General features: G+C 42.2%; 1 protein-coding gene across 1 annotated transcript in view; it reads right to left on the minus strand.

The window, feature by feature from the left end:
- LOC138960434 (thrombospondin-type laminin G domain and EAR repeat-containing protein-like) overlaps positions 1-19,746 on the minus strand; it is a 36,311-nt gene extending 16,565 nt beyond the window's left edge. The window contains exons 1-4 of the mRNA XM_070332345.1: positions 19,627-19,746; positions 17,411-17,523; positions 2,657-2,792; positions 413-539 (exon numbers count right to left, since the gene is read on the minus strand). Of these exons, the coding sequence (XP_070188446.1) occupies positions 413-539; positions 2,657-2,792; positions 17,411-17,523; positions 19,627-19,746 (496 nt within the window). The remainder of the gene's footprint in view (positions 1-412; positions 540-2,656; positions 2,793-17,410; positions 17,524-19,626) is intronic.
- Between the last annotated feature and the right edge of the window lie 4,144 nt (positions 19,747-23,890).

Consider the following 23,890-nt stretch of genomic DNA (forward strand, 5'->3'; position numbering starts at 1 on the left):
GGCAAAACATCCCCAATTTGCTAACTGACACCCATGGTAATTGTTGAAATAAAGCCAGCAAAACATCCCCAATTTGCTAACTGACACCCATGGTTATTGTTGAAATAAAGCCAGCAAAACATCCCCAATTTGCTAACTGACACCCATGGTAATTGTTGAAATAAAGCCAGCAAAACATCCCCAATTTGCTAACTGACACCCATGGTAATTGTTGAAATAAAGCCAGCAAAACATCCCCAATTTGTTAACTGACACCCCACTTTCCTTTCCACCAAAATCATCCTCAGAACCCCCCACCCCCACCCCCTTACAACACACACACACACACACACACACAAATACACACACAAATACACACACACACACACGCACACACACACACATACACACACGCACACACACACAAACACACAGTCCCCTCTTTCCATCCTCTCCTCCCCCACACTCAACAACGCACGCCCCAGAGACGGGCGGGGAGGGGCGTGTTCCAAGGTCCCCACGCTGTATTCTAACACGTCTGCGTCTTCAAAGTGGCGAGACTGTCCAGAAGACAGAGGTCAGCCTCAGGTAAGCCTCGGAGTACACAAACCCCCCTCCGCCAAGGAGATACCTCGGACCTCCTTCTTTTTGCTGGTAAATACTCACAGCCCGCGCGTGTGCTGAATAAATCGTGTCCCCCCCTTCTTTGCCGGCAAACTTCTTCGCTGCTCAGTCAGTCGCTCGACAATGCGCCGATTTGTTTCAATTATGCCCAGGCTTTTGAAGTGTACATTTGAAATGGGAATTGCTTGACCAAAATTTAGTTTCCGTCTCTTTTGACGTCTCACGTTTTGGGTACATTTTTGCTGACTGTGTTTTCTGTAGATTTCATGGAATCTAAATTGCTTTAGTTCTTGCCATTCTTTCAGCAAGTTGCCAGTGCCAGTGGCCAAGACAAGGTGAATTGGTGCACAGAAATTATTTGGAAAATGTTGTTCATACCCCCTTCTGCCGCGCTCTAATTATTCATTATCTCTCCTCGGTATTTGCAATAAATCTTTAAAACACGATACCCACAGTCACGTGCACGGCTTCCAGTTCTCGCGAGACGCCATCGACATCTACTTCCGGGCCAGTAAATCTTTAAAACCTGGCACTTCTTCAACAAATAAGAAATCGTATGTTCTTTACTAACTGTGCTTTCGGGATTACCAGATAAATTAAGATTTTAGTTAATAACCCCCCTTCTCTCTGCCCCAACCCTCCCACTTCCTGTTCTAAGGTCATCGGGTGGTCTGCTGCTAATGTGTTGTTGTAAGTGTAGTGTTACGTTATTTTGCTAGAATGTATGTGTATTTAGATGTTTTGTTAAATAGTGTGTTCTTATGCATAGTTAATTTGTAAAGCGCGGAGAGCATATTGTACCACCAATTTCACTTGTTTCCTTGCGTAATTTATTCAGAAAAACACAAGCTTCTCTTTTTTTAATGGTAACTCTGCATAAGATAATAATAATAATGATAGCTTATATAGCGCGAACCACAGTAGCCTAACTGCCCTCTCCCCTATTTTAAAAACAAATGTAAAAATGTTCTTATTTTTACAACAGTCGTCTGCTTTGAAAATGTTCTTTCCTTGTAAATCATTTGTCTCCAGGCTTCAAAATAAGTCTGTGTGTCTTGCTTCGTTCCGCCCACCTCGTGGCAGTGCAAAAAGAAAACGTCCATTTTTTTTAAAGGGCTGTTGTACTCAGTTCGTCAACAACAACAAAACAACAACAACAACAGTTTTAGAATTGTTTGATTAATCTGAATTCTTTGTGTTTCAAAAGTTTTAGAATGCAGAAGGGGCAAATGAAAATCAACCGTAGAACAGATAACGTTTCTGGGCAAAGCTCCCTTCCGTATTGTCCTTCTTCTTGTTCCCTTCGTTCCTGTTTTATGATTAGGTGGCGTTGACTTTTCTTCGTGGATAGAGTTTTATTTGTGTCACTGACAAGAGAGGTGCGGGACGAACGATCTATCGATCAATCAATCAATCAATCAATCAAACAACCAATCAATCAAACAACCAATCAACCAATCAAAAAATCAATCAATCTATCAATCAATCAATCATTAAATTAATCAGTAGATCAATTGCTCAACCGATCAATCAATCAATCAACCAATCGATCAATCAATCAATCAATCAATCACGCTATATATCAATTAATCAATCAATCAATCGATCGATCGATCAATCAATCAATCAATCACCCAACCAGTCAATCAATCAAATCAATTAATCAATCTATCAAAAACGAAAGTCGTCATTATACCATCGTTTCCAACGGTTACATAGTTTTTCCTTCTGAAGTGCAAACATAAAATTTAAGCTGGAGGCTTAGAATGTGTCACCCGAGTTCAACATTTTTTTGTTCTCAACTCAGACGAGCCACCCTGAAGCGGCGTGTGTGTCTTGAGATGATAATAGCCGTTTATACCCCTCTGTTAGTGGCTCTTTCTGGGGACCCCCAAGCTTTAATCCGATGACTATGAAACGTGCGAGCGACGGCGGGTATACAGAGGGGTGGATACCCGTGTTTGTGAGAGGCGTCTCGCACGTTCCTGCCAGCCGGTGCTGATCATATTTCTGCCCACCCGGCGTCGTGGGAGTCCGGGGGTTCAATTCTCACCCTGCGCCGTGATGGCTGTGGCAAGGAGGCGGAGAAAGGTGGCCTGCATGGAAGGAGCAGAAAGTGTTGAGAGGTGATGGGGATGAGGGTGAGTTGGAGGCTGGGTGGTGGGTGGTAGGGGTTAATGTTCTTCGGTCTGTGTTAGATTTAGATTTGGGTTGTGACCTAGTCATCGATTAAAGTCACCACACAGTCCTCTTCAGGTTTGATTTTTCCGGCGAAGAAAAGTGTGAGGAGATCGACGTAAGAGTCCAAAAAAAGGCGATCTCAGACGTCCTGATAGTACCAGTGACACCATGCATCTGCTCGCCCTTATGATTTATTACTTACCCTTTGCCCCCTTCCCACACACCCACACACCAAGAATGTGTCTGCTCACACGGAGGATTTTTAACTAATCTCGGGAAGTCCGTGAGAAGTTGGCAACATAAAAACGTCGAAATATTGTCCCGATTTTCAACCGACTCTCGAAAAACTCGAAACACCAGCTTCGCATTGTTCACTTTCAGTTGTCGAAGCCCATAGCCGTTTCTTAGGAATTCAATCGCACAATATCTGAACCAGTTTCTTTTTCTTCTTCTTCTTCGTGCTTGGCCTGGGCTGCAACTCCCACGTGCACCCGTCTTTTACAAGATCTTTTCGAACGTACACCAAAGGGGTGGGGGGGGGGGGCAAAGCACTCGTAGGTCTGCACATAAATTGACAGTGGAGTTTGGAATCAATGTCTATCCTTAACCCACCAGACGCAGCCTGGATTCAAACCCCGAACCCTCAAGCATGAAGGCGGACGTCCTTTGCACTGAGCTACTGCGCCCATCCTACGAGTATATGACATAATTTCCAGAAAGATCAGTCTTAATACCCGTATCGAATAGTGCATGCAAAGTTAAGTCCAGAGCCGCTCTAAGATGAGAGAGAGAGAGAGAGAGAGAGAGAGAGAGAGAGAGAGAGAGAGAGAGAGAGAGAGAGAGAGAGATTGATTGATTGATTGATTAAACTTTATTACAGAAGGATGGAGATTTTAGGCGTTGCCTAGTCTTACAATCTGTCCTTGCTAACTAACATGAGAGAGAGAGAGAGAGAGAGAGAGAGAGAGAGAGAGAGAGAGAGAGAGAGAGAGACAGAGAGAGACAGACAGACAGACAGACAGACAGACAGACAGACAGACAGACAGACAGACAGACAGACAGACAGAGACAGACAGAGAGAGAGAGAGAGAAAGAGAGACAGACAGACAGACAGAGAGAGAGAGAGAGGCAGAGACAGCACCCATTGCACACCGGTACGACCGAACTAAGGTAACGTTAAATTACTGTTGTGCAGCGGGTTCAAAGAATACCCTATACCTCGGAGATATACCTTCACTCGGTCTCAATGACGTCACGTGACATGTTATATGGTGGAAGAGAATGCTGTCGCTTATTTTCCTTTTGAGGATGAGGGTTTAACATAGATCGGGAACTTACAGGACAACCGCGGCTGTGCTTGCAAGTTTGGATAGTTCTTTCCGTGACTGAGCATCGTTTCAGTCTTACCGAACTGAGGGTGGAAAATAAGCGACAGCATTCTCTTCCACCATATAACATGTCACGTGACGTCGTTGAGACCGAGTGAAGGTATATCTCCGAGGTATAGGGTATTCTTTCAACCCGCTGCACAACAGTAATTTATTGATACCTTAGTTCGGTCGTACCGGTGTGTAATACCTGAGACAGACAGAGAGAGACAGAGAGAGAGAGAGAGAGAGAGAGAGAGAGAGAGAGAGAGAGAGAGAGAGAGAGAGAGAAAGAGAGAGAGAGAGTGACAGAGAGAGACACAGAGATAGAAGGGGGGCGTGTGTGTGTGTGTGTGTGGGGGGGGGGGGGTGGGGTGGGTGGGTAGGCACTTTCGGCCTATCTATATCTCTAATTGGATCAGCACTCGAGGGCCACTTTCACGCCAAACAGAGAAAAGCAGCGACGCATAGCCGGTGAAGATTGGGTCCTTGGGTCCCCCATAGCTCACCGTGTTGACACGAGCAAACCTGCTTGTTCCCAGCTCAAAGACATCAAGGCGGTCTGTAGGTGGTAGATAATTGAACCCGCTCGACAGTCGGCGCTGAAAAACGCTCTGGATACTCAGGGGCTGTTCAAGCGGCCTGCTCTTGCGATTTGGGCCCTCTCATTTCAGCGCAAACAAGCGTAATATCTTTTATATACACTAGAGCGAGATTTGAAGTTTATGAACTGTTGAGGGGGAGTTCAGACGGCCGTTCGTTAAGGACGAGACGGCTAGGCTATAGATTAAGAGTAAGAGCGTCTTTGGGACTGCTCCTTGCGAGGAAGGCTAGGTTTTGGCGAATTTAGGTAAGAATCTCAAGAGGCCGATCACACACAACGCTTTTCGCGAGATCGAGCTGCGATGGATATAATACGAGTCACCCGCAAGAGATTTTTTGCGTATATTCGGTCGATAGAATTTGCTCTGTTCCTGCGCGTCAATCGCAGGTGATGACCAATCAGAACGCGCCGTTGTGGCCTTCACGCCGAGATGCTTGCGCGAGAGAAAGCATGACGTCCGCACTGTTGTGAATTCCGTTGACACTCCAATGATGACGGTTTCGATATCAATGTTCGCGTAGCTAACACAAATTCGTTCCATAGACGCTGTCGACTACTCGCTTAGCAAGCGACGAGCTTTCTAGCTTTGCGTGCCTGAAAGAAACGAACGTCTGAAGCTCTGTTTCCTCGCCCGCTGTTCCAGGTAGTTTCTGTACTGAAAGGTGCTGTGTCGTTTATTGTTGCGTCGGGAATGATTGGACGTAGGTCTTTTCTGTTTGTCCCACGAGAAGTAATGTATTGAAGGGGATATGTTTCCGCTTCAGACACCTTTCTGTCGCTATCTGACTCGCCAAATGCGTGCACTGTGTGAACCGCGGGTCTTTTTGAACGAGGCACAAAGCCCTGATCGGCTGTAAGTGGGACTTGCACTTTGTGACAAAGACAAATTAAATAGTAGCGTTCAGACAACATAGGTAGGGGAAGGGGGAGGTGGGGGGGGGCTTTTAGCTGCTACATTTCAATGTCAGGTGTTTGGTAGTGTTGAAAGCAGTCTGGTGTCGCTTTATAATCCCTTCTCTCTCTTTATTGTTTTCGATCTCCCCCACCTCGTAGGACGGAGTGGAACGTAATTGTATATACACTTGCACGTGCACAAATATTTAAGTAGTGAAGCCCTGATATCAGCAAACTGGTGTAAATTGACTAAAAATGAAAACCTTACAATCGGTTGGTTATTATCTTTTACCGTCCAGACCGCCTCACAATCAGCTAAATAGTGCAATTTACTACATCTATTTTTTCAGGTGAAAAGGCGGACGTGCGAAGAGAATGTTCAACCACCAAGGACAACAAGCAGGTGTTGTGTGAGGTGTTTTTACATTCCACTTTCTATCAGCTTAATCTGCACCTTTTCAGCTTACACGCAATCGATTGTCAGTTTCTACAATTTAAGCAGGCACTTCCCTTTGGAGTATTCGTTTTTATCACACGTGACAACAACTGAGTAGTTTTTTTTAGGTCAGCACGTGCTTTCGGATGACCTCTACAAAAGTGGACACAATTTGAACACATTTCTGTTACAAATTTTGAACTCTGCAAAATATTCGAGATTCGAGATTTGCCCTAGACCTTCTTGTTTGTGGGAAGAGTCAAGCTTAGGGTTGGAGTTAGGGAGGGGGAGAGAGAGGAGCACCCAGTGAAGAACGGAAGAGGATGTTTCTTGGCTCTTGGCTGTGGGTGTGGCTAAGACAAAACGCGAGAGGGGCACCAGTTGTCGCTTGTGAATCAGCAAGCCCAACCCTCAGTGCTTCGAACACTGACCTTTTCATTTTGAAGGTCAAATCTCAACTTTCTACCCAACTCTGTTGGCGCAATGGGTTGGAGTGCTCCGAATTATTTAATTTGATTTGAAGTCATTGAACAAAAGCTAACCGGGTGTCCATGTAGCTTCCAGAAGGCGTATCCGTCAGCGAGTCCTTGAGTAGGCCAGTTGAATATTATTGTTGTGAATCTTGTTCCATCTTAGAAAGTTATTTAGTTGAGCAATTGCACATATTCTTATACGGCGTATTTGTTAAATTCATAGTCCTTCCCTTGAATACAGTCGTGATAACTACAATCTCAATTCAGGCCAGGGGTTTAGATGGGATCATCCCTCCACTTGGATTGCAGCCAGGACGCTGATGTGTTGTATGAATTAATTTGTCCGATTGCCAATTGTATCAGTTACGTAAATAAATCATCACAAATTGCCACTCTTTACAGAAAGTACACAGATTGTTGATGTTTCTTATGTGTCTGAGTGGAGAGGTGGTCTTCAGAGTTGTTCTCAGGCCTCGGTCTTCGGTCACTGACGCATACTTTTTTGATCTAACGCATTGTTCTGACCCCACGCAGGTTGAATGTCCGATAACTTCGACACGTGGGACACAATCATTTTGACACATCAATTTGTTTGCGGTCACGATATTTTGACCGATACGTATTTTGCCCACAGGTCCAACTGACCTACTGTCCTCCAAGTCTGGGAACACCACTGTGTCTTGTGTCATGTGAATGCCTGGCCAGATCTGAAATGGTGCGGGGACAAATCGTTTTGACGGGAAGCACTGTGCCTTTAATAATGACAGCCTGGCTCGGTTTCGCTTGCTGACTTTAACTCTCCCAGCGGACAGTCGTTCTTTTTGTCGAACACTGTACGTACCCTTTCACTCTTACCCTTTTTTATGATAGGCGTCTCCAATGGCGTGAATATTGCCAGTTACACAGAGAGTTTTGAGGAGCAACGTACAACAATAAAATACATAAGACATGGCCACCTGCGGCGTTTTCGAGTCATCAATAAAACTCTTTATGACAAAAGACTCTAGCAGAGCGTACTGACATAAAATGTTTCTGATAGGCAAGGGACTTGGGTCCCAGTCGGCATCTGGCTTTGTTGTATGAGAGAGAGAGAGAACGAACGAACGAACTTTATTTTACAAGGATATAGGTTCAAGGCACATTGCCTTGTCTTTAACCTGTCCTTAAACAAATACTAAACATATAATATTCTCTAAAGAAGCATAAAAATGGAAGGAAATAATAGAAGAAAAATGCTAAACGCAACCAGAATATAAAATTGAAGAAAAATAATGCGGGGTGAGAGAGAGAGAGAGAGAGAGAGAGAGAGAGAGAGAGAGAGAGAGAGAGAGAGACAGAGACAGAGAGACAGAGACAGAGAGAGAGGCAGAGACAGAGACAGAGACAGAGAAAAAGACAGACAGACAGACAGAGAGAAAGAGAGACTGACAGAGACAGACAGCCAGACAGACAGACAGAGACAGACAGAGAGAGTCTGAGACAGAGAGAGATCGACAGGCAGACAGAGACAGACATACAGATTTCATGTATGCTTCTCAAACTACACTACGGTATGCTTCTTTTTTAATTTGACAAATAAAAATCACAACCATTAAATAAATCCAAAAACAAAGAGACTGCTAACGTTCCAAAATTCAGAATAAAAAACCCAAGAAAGGTAAGTTGTTGGAACAATTGTAAGTGATTGTAATTACGTATTGTTTTGTCATTAACGAACGTTCCAAAAACATACCTCTCTTGTTTTTAAAAAATTCATAACCATAAAAGAAAAAAGTGCACGTTCTACGAGGCGTGCGTGCCAAAGTGAAGACATTCTCTCTTTTTGTTCAGATTGGAAAAACTGGCGAGAAGATGAGGACAAAAAAATGATGCGCACGTTTGTGTGCATAAACAAATGGGCCTAGAACATGAGCACAAGTCTGATTTCTTGTATTTTGTTGTATTTTCATATCTGATCATTTTATTGATCAGTTCATTTGTTTTCAAATAACGAGAACTTCTCTTCCAGGAGTTCAATAACTGAAGTGTCGAAACGGAAACAAAATATGTAAGTACACCAGTGCAGACTGGTCCATATTAAAACTGACTGGTCTATATTTAAACTAGTTCCCATTATGCTGAAAGCAAAATGAAAAAGTTCAAAATTTCAGAGCTACGGGGTGGGGTGGGGTTGGGAAGGGAGGAGCCCCAGCAGAAGGAAGCAACTCTGTCAGCGCAGCTAGAAAGCTACAAGAAGAAAAGAAAAGAAGAAGAAAGAAAGAAGAAGAGAAGTATCATGTCTATTTTAAGGCTGCAAACCGCAACGGACCAGGGTAGTAGAACTGTTTAACTGTGGATTACGACGTGGTTTAACTTCAGCGCAAACTGTTTACCGGACACATCTCCTTGTTGGCTCTGCTGGGAAACTCGCCTCGCCGGCACGACAGCACACACAATGGGGGGACAAAACGGGAGGGGACAGGGAGAGGGGTGGGTGGGTGTGGGGGGGGGGGGAGAGGGGTTGAATGGTGAAATATGCCAGGTATTGCTGCTCTGGCGTGAATTGAACATAAAAGGGTTTTGAAGTGTTGTACCGTTGCACTTGTTTCTAATTGAAATTCCGAGCCTGCAAATTACAAAACGCGATAAATGCCAGAGCCATGTTAAGTTGGGGGTAAATGAGAAAGTTAAAAGAAAATACACTTATCACTTGAAGGTCCTTCTTTTCGAACACATAAACACGCGTCAGTGGACATATTAAAGGTGGTCGTCTACATTTTTGCTTTTTTTCAATAATCTTATGGTTAGATTTCGATACTAAATTATGTCAAATGATGAATGAACCACCGGGAAAAAAGTTATAGAAAAAAAAATATATGTACAAAAAGATTTAATTTTTGGGTAGCGTGACTCACGCTTCCAATATTTTGTTTTCTGTTTGCTGAGAACATGTGCTTTGCCTAAAAATACTGACCAATCAAATTCATGTCACTATGCTTATAGCCACGCCCAAACAAGTGCAGCAACAGTCTGTTTGACACTGGAGCGCTGTCCACGCTTTTTTTTTAAACGCACGAAATGCACGGGATTTGAGAGGAGTTTTGCGCTTGGCATTTTCCAAATAAGGATATTCTACTATGAGCACTGCGCTGGAATACTACAATGAATTTTCAAACGGCTACACTGGCTTCGTCTTTCCTGATCGAAAGGGGGTGTATTGTTGATATTTGTAGATAATAGACCCTGCATTTTAATGGTCAAATGGCGATTTCGGTATAAAAATGTAGACAAGGACCTTTAAGTATATATCTCACACTCACCTCCGCGACTGATATAACGTGCTGTGACCGAATGGCGGACATACAAACAGACAGGTAGGTAGGAAGGTAGGCAATAGAGGACAAAACAAAAAGACACATACTAACACACGAACGGACTCAGGTACATCTTTCAGACACGTATTATATTTGTTTTATTTATTCAGTTGGGTCTCGCCGATTCATGACTGTACTCTTTTGCATCATTTAAAGAATTGAAGAAAACAAATTCGAAAGGCCACGCATAATTACCACGTCATGTCCCAAATAGACACTAGTTCTGGGGACAGCAAAACCAAGTTAGCACATAAATTCAAAAGGTTTTGAACGCAACAGTCCGGGTGCTTCCTGTTTGTTTGTTTGTTTGTTTGTTTGCTTAACGCCCAGCCGACCACGAAGGGCCATATCAGGGCGGTGGTGCTTCCTGTGCAGAGTGCGAATTTTGTGTGTGGAGTTAATGAATTATTCAATGAAAAAGTCACACAATTATAACCTTAAAGGAATAGCCGTCAGGGTATTGATTTCTGGTATTTGTATGAGTGGAGAGATGGTTTATCCCATGCTAAATCCTGAGCAGGCCTGAGACAGTGACCAGAACGTTTTTAATGTTCCCGTATAAACACAATCGGCTATTAACGTCTTTAGTTCTAGACGAGTATACAGATGACCTTCTTTTCTGTTCTTTACAGCGATTCACGGTTTAACCATGATCTGCTGTGATCTGCCGGATGTGTGTTTTAGCCGGTATCGGGTTGCAAGGGCCAGGGTAAGTGAGTTAGTCCCATAGTGGTCACGTAACATGTAACGTTTTGTTCTCTGGCACAATCCTATGTTCGTCAACTCATGCCAACGGCCTTTGGTGAAAACATGCGCTAGTAAATTTCGAACGGCGGTACTCTTAAAACTGGTAAACATATCAGCATTAGTGTATCAGAAAGTTCTTTATAACTTACTAAAGCAAAATTTAAAGTAACAAACAGAATAGCAAGGTCCGGCTTTGTTCCCGAAACAGCTGTATTCCTTCAAAAACCCGACTGAGTTTGTTGACAAAATGTCTGAGCCAACAGCAGGTCCTCGCTTCGCGTGTAAACGCGAAAACGGAACTCCCTTTCCGATTCTAAACATGTTAGCTGGACAAGTTTGTCGGACTATAAGCGAATATTTGAGGTTATAACCCGTACAATATTTGATCAGAATGTGTTATTTTCACGTCGTGGGTGCAAACCGCTGGTCATTCGTCAGATGTGTGTGTTTATCACAAGAAAAGTAATAGGCGTTATGAGTTTCTAAACACCGTCTGGTGAGCGCAGTCCCAAACAAAATCCTGATGAAGAAAGTGTTCCATTTCGTGCGTAAACACGCGAACTTCCCTTGGGTGACATTATCGTCCACACAGAAATACTCACGTGTACACGACAATGAAATAAGTCAGTTAACATCGCTGTTTAAAGGTTACACTTCTCTACTTACGGGTCAGCCTGATCATACACTCGGCGGAGGAAAGGTCTCCTTGTCGAATGTTCCCACTGGGATTTTTTTTTAATGTCTGCGGGCTTTATGAGTGAGTCTTGTAAATGAAATACAATCGTACTCTCTTCAAACAAAATTAATGTCTTCACTTGACTTTTTTGCATATGCTTTGTGTACCAACTGACTCCCACAGGAACAGAAATTCTACTTTTAAATCATATCTAGGCTTATAATCGGCTTTCTCTTATTGTGGCTTTTGAAAGGAGATAAAGCCCATCGTAGCAGAAAGAAATGATAACTCTTACCAGTTCGCTCCCTTACCCATCGTAAGCAAGCTTACGATGCCCCGCCCTCTGTAGTTTTCCACTGACCAATTATCTAATTATCGAGAAAAAAATTTGGTTATTTTACATTGGATGGGTCGGACAGTGGATAAACTCATATGTTAGACACACTTTAATTATGACAGAAACAAGCTGGGGTTTTGTTATAAGTTAGTTATAGGAATGTATAATTAGGCACAAAAAAACAAATAGTCTGTTAACGGTAACATAGGCCCAAAAAATAGGGTCGGTAGGTCGGGACTTTTTTTTTCTCTCCAAAAAAAGATATTTTTAAGTTATTTTGCCAAAAAACAAAGACCTTTTTTTTTCCCTCCAAAAAAACATATTTTTAAGTTATTTTGCCACAAAACAAAGACTTTTTTTCCCCCCTAAATGCCCCCCAAAAAAGGTTCGCGCGAAAAAATAGGGTCGGTCGGGATACCGTAAACAGACTTTTTTTTTGTTGGCCTTAGGCATGCGTATGTCATGAAACGTCCAACTTTGAAATTTGGGTGGGGGTATTCAGGTGACAATAACTTTTTTGTTTATCAGCAAAACTCAATAAAACTTTGCTATGTTATGTAAAATGAATGCCAAAACAGACTAGTTAGCAGCATATCTAAAATAAACTGAACAAAAAAAAAATGTCTTCTTTGTGTTTGTCACGTGTTCCAAAAAATGGGCGTACAAATTTCAACAAAAATCATGTTGTCACCCCCATAACCTTTTTTACCTTTAAAGATAGCACAATTCTCTTTGCAAATATGAAAAGCTTATTCATTTTCCTTTCATTTGATATATAACTTTCTATATTTCATTTAGAATATGACCCCAGATAGCCACTCGGCAAGTAGGCACCAACAGCACAGTAAAATATGCCCTAAAACCCCCGAACTGGTAAAGATCTAAACCTTGACAAAAACTTACGTTCACAAGTACTTTAATTAACGTGCACAGTGTTCAATGTTTCAGGGGAAAGCCTTGCTGGAGAATGCCCCTTTACCACTGAGTTAGAGTAAACGAAAAAGTCAATGAGAACACAAGGTCTAATCGTCCAAGACAAGCAAACGACTTTTCGTCGAACCCTCTCCAAAGAAAACAGTGACCTCCGCAAACTGCAGCCATGGCATTGCATTAATGAAGGAGTCAGGCAGTTTTCTTCTCAAGATTCACATAGATGCGGCAAGCAAATTCACTCGGAAACTGAGCCTCCGCCCGTCACAAAAACCGCCATGTCGCTGAAGGAATGGCAAGGGGAAGTTACTCTGCACGACGCGACGCATTAAGGGACTTTGATGTGGTAGAGAGGGCGCTGTCAAACGCCGTGTTTGCATGATTAATTACAAGCACCAGGACAACCTAACGGGCAGGTGGGACCAGACGACGGCCAAGTCGGCAGACGACATCAATAGTTGTGGTTTGACCCTTCTCTCATTAACCTCTTCTTTGGCCTTTTCCAACAGAACTAAATCAGGGCGGGGACGTAGCTCAGTTGGTAGCGCGCTGGCTTTGTAGCCAGTTGGTCGCTATCAGCGTGGGTTCGATCCCCACGTTCGGCGAAAGATTTATTTCTCGGAGTCAACTTTGTGCAGACTCTCTTCGGTGTCCGAACACCCCCGTGTGCACACATGCGCACGAAAAAGATCCCACGTTCACAGCGAAAGTTTCAGGGCTTGGAAAACACGAAGACACGCATGCATCATCTCTCGTCTCCGATTATCATGATCGTATCTCGATACTTTGACGAGACAAACCCAATGCTGGTGTGTCGAAGAAGACAGCCACAGCGGGCTTGTTCGAATCAAAGTATCACACCATATCTTCAACGTATTACCAATACCTGTCCCAATATAGACCAGTTGGTCTAAGAGGACGTTAAACCCTAATAGTCAGAACTAAATCGAGATGTCTTCGAAAGAGGGCGTGCAACACTAGATACACGACCGCCATTAATTGTATGTGTGTGTGTGTGTGTGTGTGTGTGTGTACGTTGACCACCATTTCTACATGAAAATAATAATTTTTATCTGTGCTATTTAAAGGATAAAGGGTATACATTTGATGTGATCTTTCTGCACAACTGAACTGAAGAGATGTCTGATACTGAAGTGCATCCTTGCGGCCAAAAACATAAAATGACAAAATAATAATATACGGTAGATATTTCTGTTTAAGTGTGCAAACTGACACAAATAATTAAGTTGTAAGTATTTTCAATTCACCCCCTACAATAACTACCATCACTGAATCCCACGGGACATACTAATTAAACTTAAAGAACTTCTGTCGTTTCCATAAAAATTGCTTAATGTTTCAGTCACATAAACACGTTTGGTTTTTAATACAAAACGCGGGTTGTTTTTGTTGTTGTTGTTGTTATTTGTTTGCTTGTTTTAAAACAGCAGACACCACCACTGCTTTTGAAAATCTACACAAAAAAGGAAAAAGAAGTTCAACAACACGAATTTGCGGAGCTACCAAAAAAACTAAACCTGATGGGCAAATCGTATGAACCTATTTCTCACCAAACTTTGTAGAGACAAGTCTACTGTGCTGTTCCTTCTGAAGCCCAATGGAATCTCGCATTAGGCTTCATTTAGAGATCATCAATGGTGCTATCTTTTTGTGTCACTCTTACTTGTCTGTCGGTGTGTGGGCGGCACATGCCTTCGTAGAAGCTATAAAATGTACAGCTGTAAAAAAAGGTATGTCGTACACGGTAGTGGCCGTGTGTTCAAGATGTGTCGTACCACAGCCAAAGCGGAAACCAGTCTTTCTGGTGAGGCCATGAACGCCTCAGAGACAAGCAGGTGATGCATCTATAGTTATGGTTTCTTTTATGACCGTGTTGGTCACAGTAAATGTTGTGCCTTTTTGCCTCTTTCATGTTGTATATTTATTAGATCTGGTCCTGTAGAGTATTGATAAAATGACAGTAGCGACTGGAGAGGATTAATTACTTTTTACCTTCTCCTTATCTAGCTTGCTGAAAGTGATTCTGTTCGCTCTCCACTATCCTCTTCCTGACTTTCACTTTTTTTCTCTTTAATAAAACTCGTTTAAAATAAATAGCTTTTCAGCACTGGGTTTGACGTGCGTTCTATCACATGCCACGCTGCAGATGCTTGATCACTTCCCCACAAGCCTCAAAATCGGCAAGTGTTTAGGCCTGTCATTTGTGCTTCAGACGGGCATATATGTTTCTCTTTTGCCGCTTGCCATTTTAACTTGTCGTTAAACAAAGACAGCTCAGATGCGACGATCTGATATCACCAACATACATACACAATAGTCCATACAATATAAAATATATCCGTGGTATATTGTCTTTTTAACCTGTTTTTTTCCAGATTGCAAGCGAGTTACGTTTCGTCGACGATTTGAGATAAGTTCACTATTCGTATCATAAGATTTTGTTTGTCTGTCTACTTAAAAAAAACCACTGCGTCGACGTACTGTAGATGTAATGTTTTGTTTTGTCAATAATTAAACGTTCCAACAACCTACCTTTGTTTTTGTTTTTGTGATTCTCTCTTTATAACCTTCAACAACGCATTATTCATATTGAGATTGAGACAAAGAAAAGGGCGAGAACAACCCACCACTTGGCTTGCCTGTTAACGTGTAAGGTGAGAACAACCCACCACTTGGCTTGCCTGTTAACGTGTAAGGTGAGAACAACCCACCACTTGGCTTGCCTGTTAACGTGTAAGGTGAGAACAACCCACCACTTGGCTTGCCTGTTAACGTGTAAGGTGAGAACAACCCACCACTTGGCTTGCCTGTTAACGTGTAAGGTGAGAACAACCCACCACTTGGCTTGCCTGTTAACGTGTAAGGTGAGAACAACCCACCACTTGGCTTGCCTGTTAACGTGTAAGGTGAGAACAACCCACCACTTGGCTTGCCTGTTAACGTGTAAGGTGAGAACAACCCACCACTTGGCTTGCCTGTTAACGTGTAAGGTGAGAACAACCCACCACTTGGCTTGCCTGTTAACGTGTAAGGTGAGAACAACCCACCACTTGGCTTGCCTGTTAACGTGTAAGGTGACAACAACCAACCACTTGGCTTGCCTGTTAACGTGTAAGGTGAGAATAACCCACCACTTGGCTTGCCTGGTAACGTGTAAGGTGAGAACAACTCACCACTAGGCTTGCCTGTTAACGTGTAAGGTGAGAACAACCCACCACTAGGCTTGCCTGGTAACGTGTAAGGTGAGAACAACCCACCACTTGGCTTGCCTGTTAACGTGTAAGGTGACAACAACCAACCACTACACTTTACCTGTTAAGGTCTAACCTACTGTGTAGCGGGGAGGTAAGCCGGGTCTGTGTGTCCCACTTGGTGGCTTTGACAGTTTGAAGATGGCCCGTTTTGCTGGTCCTTCCGTATGTCAAAAAGCGATGACTGCAATTATATCTCCCACGCTATTCCCACGCGTCTATGGTACAAGATCAAAGTAGAGGGGGTGTGGAATACAGGTACAGTTAGACCTGTCTATAACGACCAAACAAGGGATCAACCAAGAGTGGTCGTAATTGAAAGGTGGTCGCTATGTGAATTATGTGGGTGTTTTTTTAAACCTTGTAATGAGCCTTTAGGGTGCTCGTTGTTGACAGGTTGGCGTTATCGAGAGGCGGTCGCCAGGTCAGGTTAGACTCTACAAAGTATGATTGTGTGCTAGAAGTGCCTTGTCTTGTTTGTGTATGTGTGCATCCACATCAGCACATAATGCATAGCATACTGCAGCGCGCGCACAAGCAGACCTTGACAAGCAGACACACACACACACACACACACACACACACACACACACACAGACAAACAAACACACACACCCACACACACACACACACCCTCCTTCCTTATCCTGCCTGCAACCTTCACATACACACACTCACATCCCCCCCCTTCAATTCCCAAACCCATCCCTCCCAACACACACGCGCGAGCACACTAAAACTCACGAAAATATTTTCGCCAAAGGCTCAAACATGTTTGCAACGCAAGGATTCTCGTTCCGACACAAGCCGCCAAACCCTCAAAGTTTAGAGAACCTACAGCTTATCAGCTTGAAACGACGGACAAAAGCGCTCTCAACCTCCTCGGAACGGAGCAGAGAAGAAGCAGGAATGCTTGGTCAAAGATCGTGGTGTTAGCTGCAAAATGTCGAGGGGGATTTAGTGAGAATGTTGTCGAGGAACTGTCGAGCAAACTTCAGAGACAAACGCGAAAAGTCATTTGCCAACTATTTCATGCGTGTCGGTGTATTCTTCTTTGTGTGTGTTTCGCCCTTTCTTTCTTTTTTCTCAATGAAGCCGTTGTGTGTTGATTGTTGACATTCTGTTTTTGTTTTTTGCGCCAATGGTCTTTCTGACAGTTCATACAGACTATAATGGTGATTTTTGAAAATGCAAATGTTTTACTTGCAAAAATCTTAAGAAGCATTTGCAATCTTCGGCCACAGCGAAAAAATACAGTATTATTTTCTTATTGAGCTTGTCTCGCTGTGTCCACTGTTTTGGAAACGTCATCATCCTGGGGAATTTGTTTTTAATGAATTGATTTTGCAGATTGACTTCGGGTTCAGTTACAAAAAAATCAATTCATCGACGAATTGTCATACTAAACCTAGAGTGGTATGTGTCCAAGCGGAGAAATGGAGGGATTTTGCCCGATATAATTTGACTTTTAATCCAGGTCCAACTGACCTATTGTCTTCTGTCTGAGAAGAACACTGCTTATCTATACATGTCTTACCTGAGCAGGGTCTGGGTAGAATGGCGGAGTTCTGTGGTTGTGGCTGCAGCACTCTGGCACTGAGCAACAGACTCGTCACCGCCACCACCGCCAAACTCTGCAGACCGGGCATCCTGAAATGGAACATATTCATTTTAGGGCGACAAGGGACTGATGAACATGAACGAACAGCTCTTTACAGGGAATCAAAAATGAGTTCCGTGGGTTATAGAAACACAAAAATACCAAGCATGCATCCTCCGAAAGCGGCGTATGGCTGCCTCAATGGCGAGGCAAAAACGGCCATACACGTAAAAAGCCACTCGTAAAAAAACGAGGGAACGGGGGAGTTTCTGACCTTGAAACAAGAAGAAGAAAGAAAGAAAAACTAAGAATGGTAAGTTATTGGAATGTTTAATTTATAACAAAACAAAACCATCACAATTACGTCGACCCAATGGTCTTTAACGTGGACAGACAGAGTGACACTTATGCCGTACAGATGATCATAAACTAAGCTTCCCATGAGTTGGTGATGCTCAGTGTCTTGTGTAAATGGTGTTCAGAGTCATCTTTCCGTAATTTGGTAAAAATTAACAGACAACGTATGCTTAAAAAAACCCACAGTATTCCAGTTATTAAAATATTCAATTCAATTCAATAAAACTTTATTATCTGAATGCAACAAGCAGAAATGTTTCTTATGTATGCAGAAGTTGACAACGAAGCTTTTATGACTTAACTCTTCCACTCTCTTGTGACTAAGCAATTACGAAATACATAATAAGTTTTTTTTCAGTATCAGATGCACCTTTAAAATGAAGGAGTCTACAACAACCACAAATAATAAAAGTGGAATGTTAATTTGAACTTTCTTGCTTCAGCTGCCATCAATTTGGACAGGTTTCATATTTGCTGTCGCAGTACTTACAGAAAAGAACTTAACTAAGGGTGAAGAGCTCTCGCGTTTCCTTCCTACCGGACATGCGCACATCAAAGATGAGACTGGGAAGTTAAGGACAACGTACAAGTACGGATAGCACTAATATATCTGGATAACATGGCTAGACTATATATGGTTCAGTGCTGTCTAATGGAAACTTTCAGCCGATGAGGCTTTTTAAATAGTTTTTTTATTTAGCTTAGAAGGTTGTTGTCATCTTCTTGTTCTCCGCTTCGGACTAAAATATAGACTCGCAGTAATAACACAACCTGCTCTCAATCCTACCTAAACGTATCAATTATTTATCTATTTATTTGTTTATTGATTGATTGATTGATTGATTGATTGATTGATTGATTGATTGATTAATTGATTGATTTCAATCTCACCCAAACATATGAATTTATATTTATTTATATATTTATTTTTTCATTTATTTATTTATTTATTTATTTACCTTCAATTTATTTATTCATTTATTGCTTTGTTGCTTTATTTATTTATTTATTCATTTATAATTAAATTGTACACAGAAAAGCCATCTTTTATCGCATTCCATCACTAACATATAATACACTTTACAAAAAACCTGTTTTAGCATCATCCGCTGATTGTGTCTGTAGTATCATTGAATCTTTGTCTTTAAAATAAAACACAAAAATTGGTAGCTGAAATAAATTGACTTGTATTTTGTATTTGCCCGTGTCGCTTTGTATTCATGTTGGAAATCATCTTCAAAGAACGCCAACATACACGCGTTTTTCAGTGTGTTGACAGCATCGTCGAGTCACAACAGAAGAGACCATGCGAGGTCCTTTTTGTGAGATGCAACATTATGGTGGCGTAGAGGTTAGGAAGCTTGAGGAGAAGCAATATGAGTTGGGTGCGTTGACCCTCCCCCCCTTTTTCTCCCCTCCACATTGTTTTTAAGAGCGTCAAAACCGGTTTTCTAAGAGATACAAAGGTCAGCTTATCGCCACCTTAAAACTTGATGTTGTTCACTTTTTTTTTTTAAATTGACAGTAACCGTTAACTTTGATAATTACTATAAATTTCGTCAGAATCCGCAGTTGACGAGATTGTTTCTTTCACGTTCTCGTTGTCCTTACTGGCAATACATGATTTAGGGTTAACTAAATTCGTGTGTTCTCGTCATCATGTTCCCCTGTTTCGAAATACAGACCATGTGGATTATGGGAGGCACATTGTTACTGGTCAGTCAGTCTCGATAGACTATTTTCGAAAATAAATATTTCAGGGTTGTTGGCGGTCTGGAAGAGTAAGAGACCCTCACCTCAGCTAAGCTTTTCACAACACCTGGAGCATGCTCCACGCTTCCGATCGGCTTTGTCCTGCGATCAGAGGTAAAGGGGCTCTTAATCTTCCAGACCGCCAACAATCCTGAAAGATTCATTTTCGAAAATCGTCTATTTTTTTCTTTAGTTTGATGCTTGAAGTACACTAAGTTATTTTTTCTGTCGTAAATCACTACATAGTTCCTCCTATTTAAAATTCAAGCGCCGGCCACAAAAAATTAAGATCGGCGCTAAAATACAGGAGTCAGTGACGGAGGACATACAACTGAACGATCATCATCTTTTCAGCCTTTAGGCTGCGGTGGCCGATAGGTGAAGGTAATGATAGGTGTCCGCGGTGCCCTCTGCGCACAGAGAGTGAAGGTCTGTAATTCCAGCGAAGGAGAAATTAGGGGCCCGTGCGACTGTGTCCAAAGGAATCAACGCTGCAACGCCCTCGGACTGACTAACTTGAGTCTGTGTTGTGGAAGGCGTTATGCTGTGTGTACACTGAGCGCAGAGTTGAGGTGAATTCGTCATTTCTTGTACAATGTATGTGACTGTCATAATGAAAAAACCTTTTTTTTTAAACGTAAAGAGAGAGAGAGAGAGAGAGAGAGAGAGAGAGAGAGAGAGAGAGAGAGAGAGAGAGAGAGAGAGAGAGAGAGAGAGAGAGAGAGAGAGAGAGAGAGAGAGAGAGAGAGAGAGAGAGAGAGATGACAGTGAGCGATGGATTCAAAGGGATGACAGGCGGAACAAACTGCACATTTGTACGCTCCTTACGAGAGCGAGATACACTAAAACAGAGTGATGGTGGTGTTGGAAGAACACCGACCGCAGACGTGCACACAGTTATGAAAGCTTCTCCTTCTTTTTGTTCTTCTGCGTTCTTGGACTGAAACTCCCCCGTACACTCGTGTATGGTCGTTTTTACCCCGCCATTCGGGCAGCCAATCGCCGATTTCGGGGGATGAATGCTTGGTGCTTTCGTGATTCTCTTACCCATCAAACTATGACATGGATTACAGGATCTTTCCCGCGCGCACTTGGTCTTGTGCTTGCGTGTAAAAATAAAAAAAATAAAAACCCACGAAGAGGATAAGGCACTAGCAGTTCTGAACGTAAGTTGACCTGGGAGATCGGTAAAATCTCCACCCTGAACCCACTAGGCGCGGCCGAGATTCGAACACTCAACCACCCGCATGGGACTCGAGGCTGGTGTCTTATCTACAAGGCCATTGCGCCCGTCACTGCAAAAAGCGACACTGCAAAGATGACAAAAGTTATAACAAAATCTTGAAGAACAAAGAACCAGGGCAAGGATGTTAAGCGTAGAAAGAAACAAAAGTGTGGAAGAAAAGAGAAGTAAAGCGAAGATGTGAAGAACAGGAGTAGACAGGCTGTCAGAGTTTCTTCAGTATGAGGATGTGATCATAAACTGTGATCATAAAGAGTAGGGTTTACTCTTCAATAAACATCCCGTTCTGAGGACACCGACTTTGCAGCTCTAGGCATTAAGCCATGCAGACCTCCCGCGATAGTTTCTGTGTTTAGAGATGCATGTCTCCTTGCGCGTGTCGTCTTGGTTAGTGAACAATCATGGGTGTGCGACTAAAGGTCGAGGAACAAAACGTCGAGGCACGAAAGGTCGATGACATTTTGGTCGACAGTCAAAACGATGAGGGAGACAAAAGGTCGAATGCGACAAAAGGTGGACAGCAAAATGTCGAGGCGACAAAAGGTCGAGGGGTGCAAATATCGGGTCCCCTTTCTGCATATATACACCACTGTATGTTTTGGGTATGATTGTTTTCTCGTGAATAACTTGCGGTCGTCATATATTTTGTTTAATTACTCATTGATGCGTAAAACAAATGTTGCATTGAAGCATCTAGTACCTATTCTATGTCTCATAAATTGTTTTTGTTTAGTTAGCTATAACAAGATATTGCTATTCTGATAGACACATGGGGGAATTCGGGGGTTGTGATTGAATAGTCTCACACAGCCCTATTTTGATCATCGGGCCATATTTCCACGGAAGTTGCTCAATAACCTTTATATTTACAAAAATAAACACAACGTGGTTCCGGTTTCATCGCCGTGGATGAAGGGCTTGCATACTTGGTCAGGTTTGCTTCTGTGACGGCCGGGTCGACAGACAATATAATCTGTAACAATATTGTTCTTACCGTGTACTGATTCAGCTAAAGAAAAAACTAAACTTGATTAAATGTAAAAAAGGAACAAAATGCACATGTACAAGAAGGAGCTACGTTTTTGCTTTGTGGTGGTGGTAGTGATGGTGATGATTTATTTTCTTTGTTCTTAGATAACAACGATCATTAAATCGATTTTGCATTATTCCTGGTGTTGTTGTTGTTGTTGTTGTTGTTGTTGTTGTTGTTGTTGTTAATAATGTATCAGTACTTAACATGAAGACTCAATTAAACTTAGAGCACAAATGATACAATAACTCGGTATATCAGTACCCAGCATGTGAATTAAAGGAGCAGAAATGACAAAATGACTAGACTCGGTGTGTTAGCATTCAGCAAGAAGACTCAAATTGAAATCACATCAGCATTGACCAAATAACTTGGTATATCAGTACTCAGCATGCACTCAATTAAACTAAGAGCAGAAATGACAAAATGACAAGAACACTCAAATGGAAATCTCACCAGAATGAACAAAATGACTTGGTATATCAGTACTCAGCATGCACTCCATTAAACTAGGAGCAGAAATGACAAAATGACAAGAACACTCAAATTGAAATCTCACCAGAATGGACAAAATGACTCGGTGTATCGGCAGTCAAACCGACAGATTCCGACATTTATCAGTCATCCCAAGCCGTGATAAAGTCGACTCCGCGACTAGACAAACACGGGGAATTGGATAAGAAAAGGTGTAGCCTGTTTGCCTACCGGTGTAGCAGTATGTTGCCACTAATCTCAAACTGTCACCTCAAACGATACCAAAAGCTGCTGAAGCTGCTTCGCGTTCCACGTGCTTGACGACAGACGCACGTCGAAAGTAGGTCAGTAGTGGTTGACACTGAGCCGTGGAGTATATGAAAGTGTGGTTTGTGTGCACAAATATTGCAAGCGGAAAAATAAATTTATCTGTAGCCATATTTATTGCCAGGCTTGTAGGAATGTGTTTGTTGAACCCTATTTCTTTATCTGCGAAAGACGCATTATTCATGATCTTTGAAGAAACTGGTTTTTACATTTAGTCAAGTTTTGACTAAATGTTTTAACATAGAGGGGATATCGAGACGAGGGTCGTGGTGTGTGTGTGTGTGTGTGTGTGTGTGTGTGTGTGTGTCTGTCTGAGTGTGTGTGTGTGTGTGTGTGTGTGTCTGTCTGTGTGTCTGTCTGTCTGTCTGTCTGTCTGTCTGTCTGTGCGTGTGTGTACGTGTGTGTAGAGCGAGATAAACTACTGGACCGATCTTTATGAAATTTGACATGAGAGTTTCTGGGAATGATATCCCCGGACATTATTTTCATTTTTTCGATAAATGTCTTTGATGACGTCATATCCGGATTTTTGTAAAAGTTGAGGCGGCACTGTCACACCCTCATTTTTCAATCAAATTGATTGAAATTTTGGCCAAGCAATCTTCGACGAAGGCCGGACTTCGGTATTGCATTTCAGTTTGGCGGCTTAAATATTAGTTAATGACTTTGGTCATTAAAAATCTGAAAATTGTTAAAAAAAAATTTTTTTATAAAACGATCCAAATTTACGTTCATCTTATTCTTCATCATTTCCTGATTCCAAAAACATATAAATATTTTATATATGGATTAAAAACAAGCTCTGAAAATTAAAAATATAAAGGTTATGATCAAAATTAAATTTTCCAAATCAATTTAAAAACACTTTCATCTTAATCCTTGTCGGTTCCTGATTCCAAAAACATATAGATATAATATGTTTGGATTAAAAACACGCTCAGAAAGTTAAAACGAAGAGAGGTACAGAAAAGCGTGCTATCCTTCTCAGCGCAACTACTATCCCGCTCTTCTTGTCAATTTCACTGCCTTTGCCACGAGCGGTGGACTGACGATGCTACGAGTATACGGTCTTGCTGAAAAATTGCAGTGCGTTCAGTTTCATTCTGTGAGTTCGACAGCTTGACTAAATGTTGTATTTTCGCCTTACGCGACTTTTTCTTTCTTACTTTTCTTTTTACATTTAGTCAAGTTTTGACTAAATGTTTTAACATAGAGGGGGAATCGAGACGAGGGT

Source organism: Littorina saxatilis, linkage group LG2, assembly GCF_037325665.1.
Source record: "Littorina saxatilis isolate snail1 linkage group LG2, US_GU_Lsax_2.0, whole genome shotgun sequence".
Taxonomy (NCBI): domain Eukaryota; kingdom Metazoa; phylum Mollusca; class Gastropoda; order Littorinimorpha; family Littorinidae; genus Littorina; species Littorina saxatilis.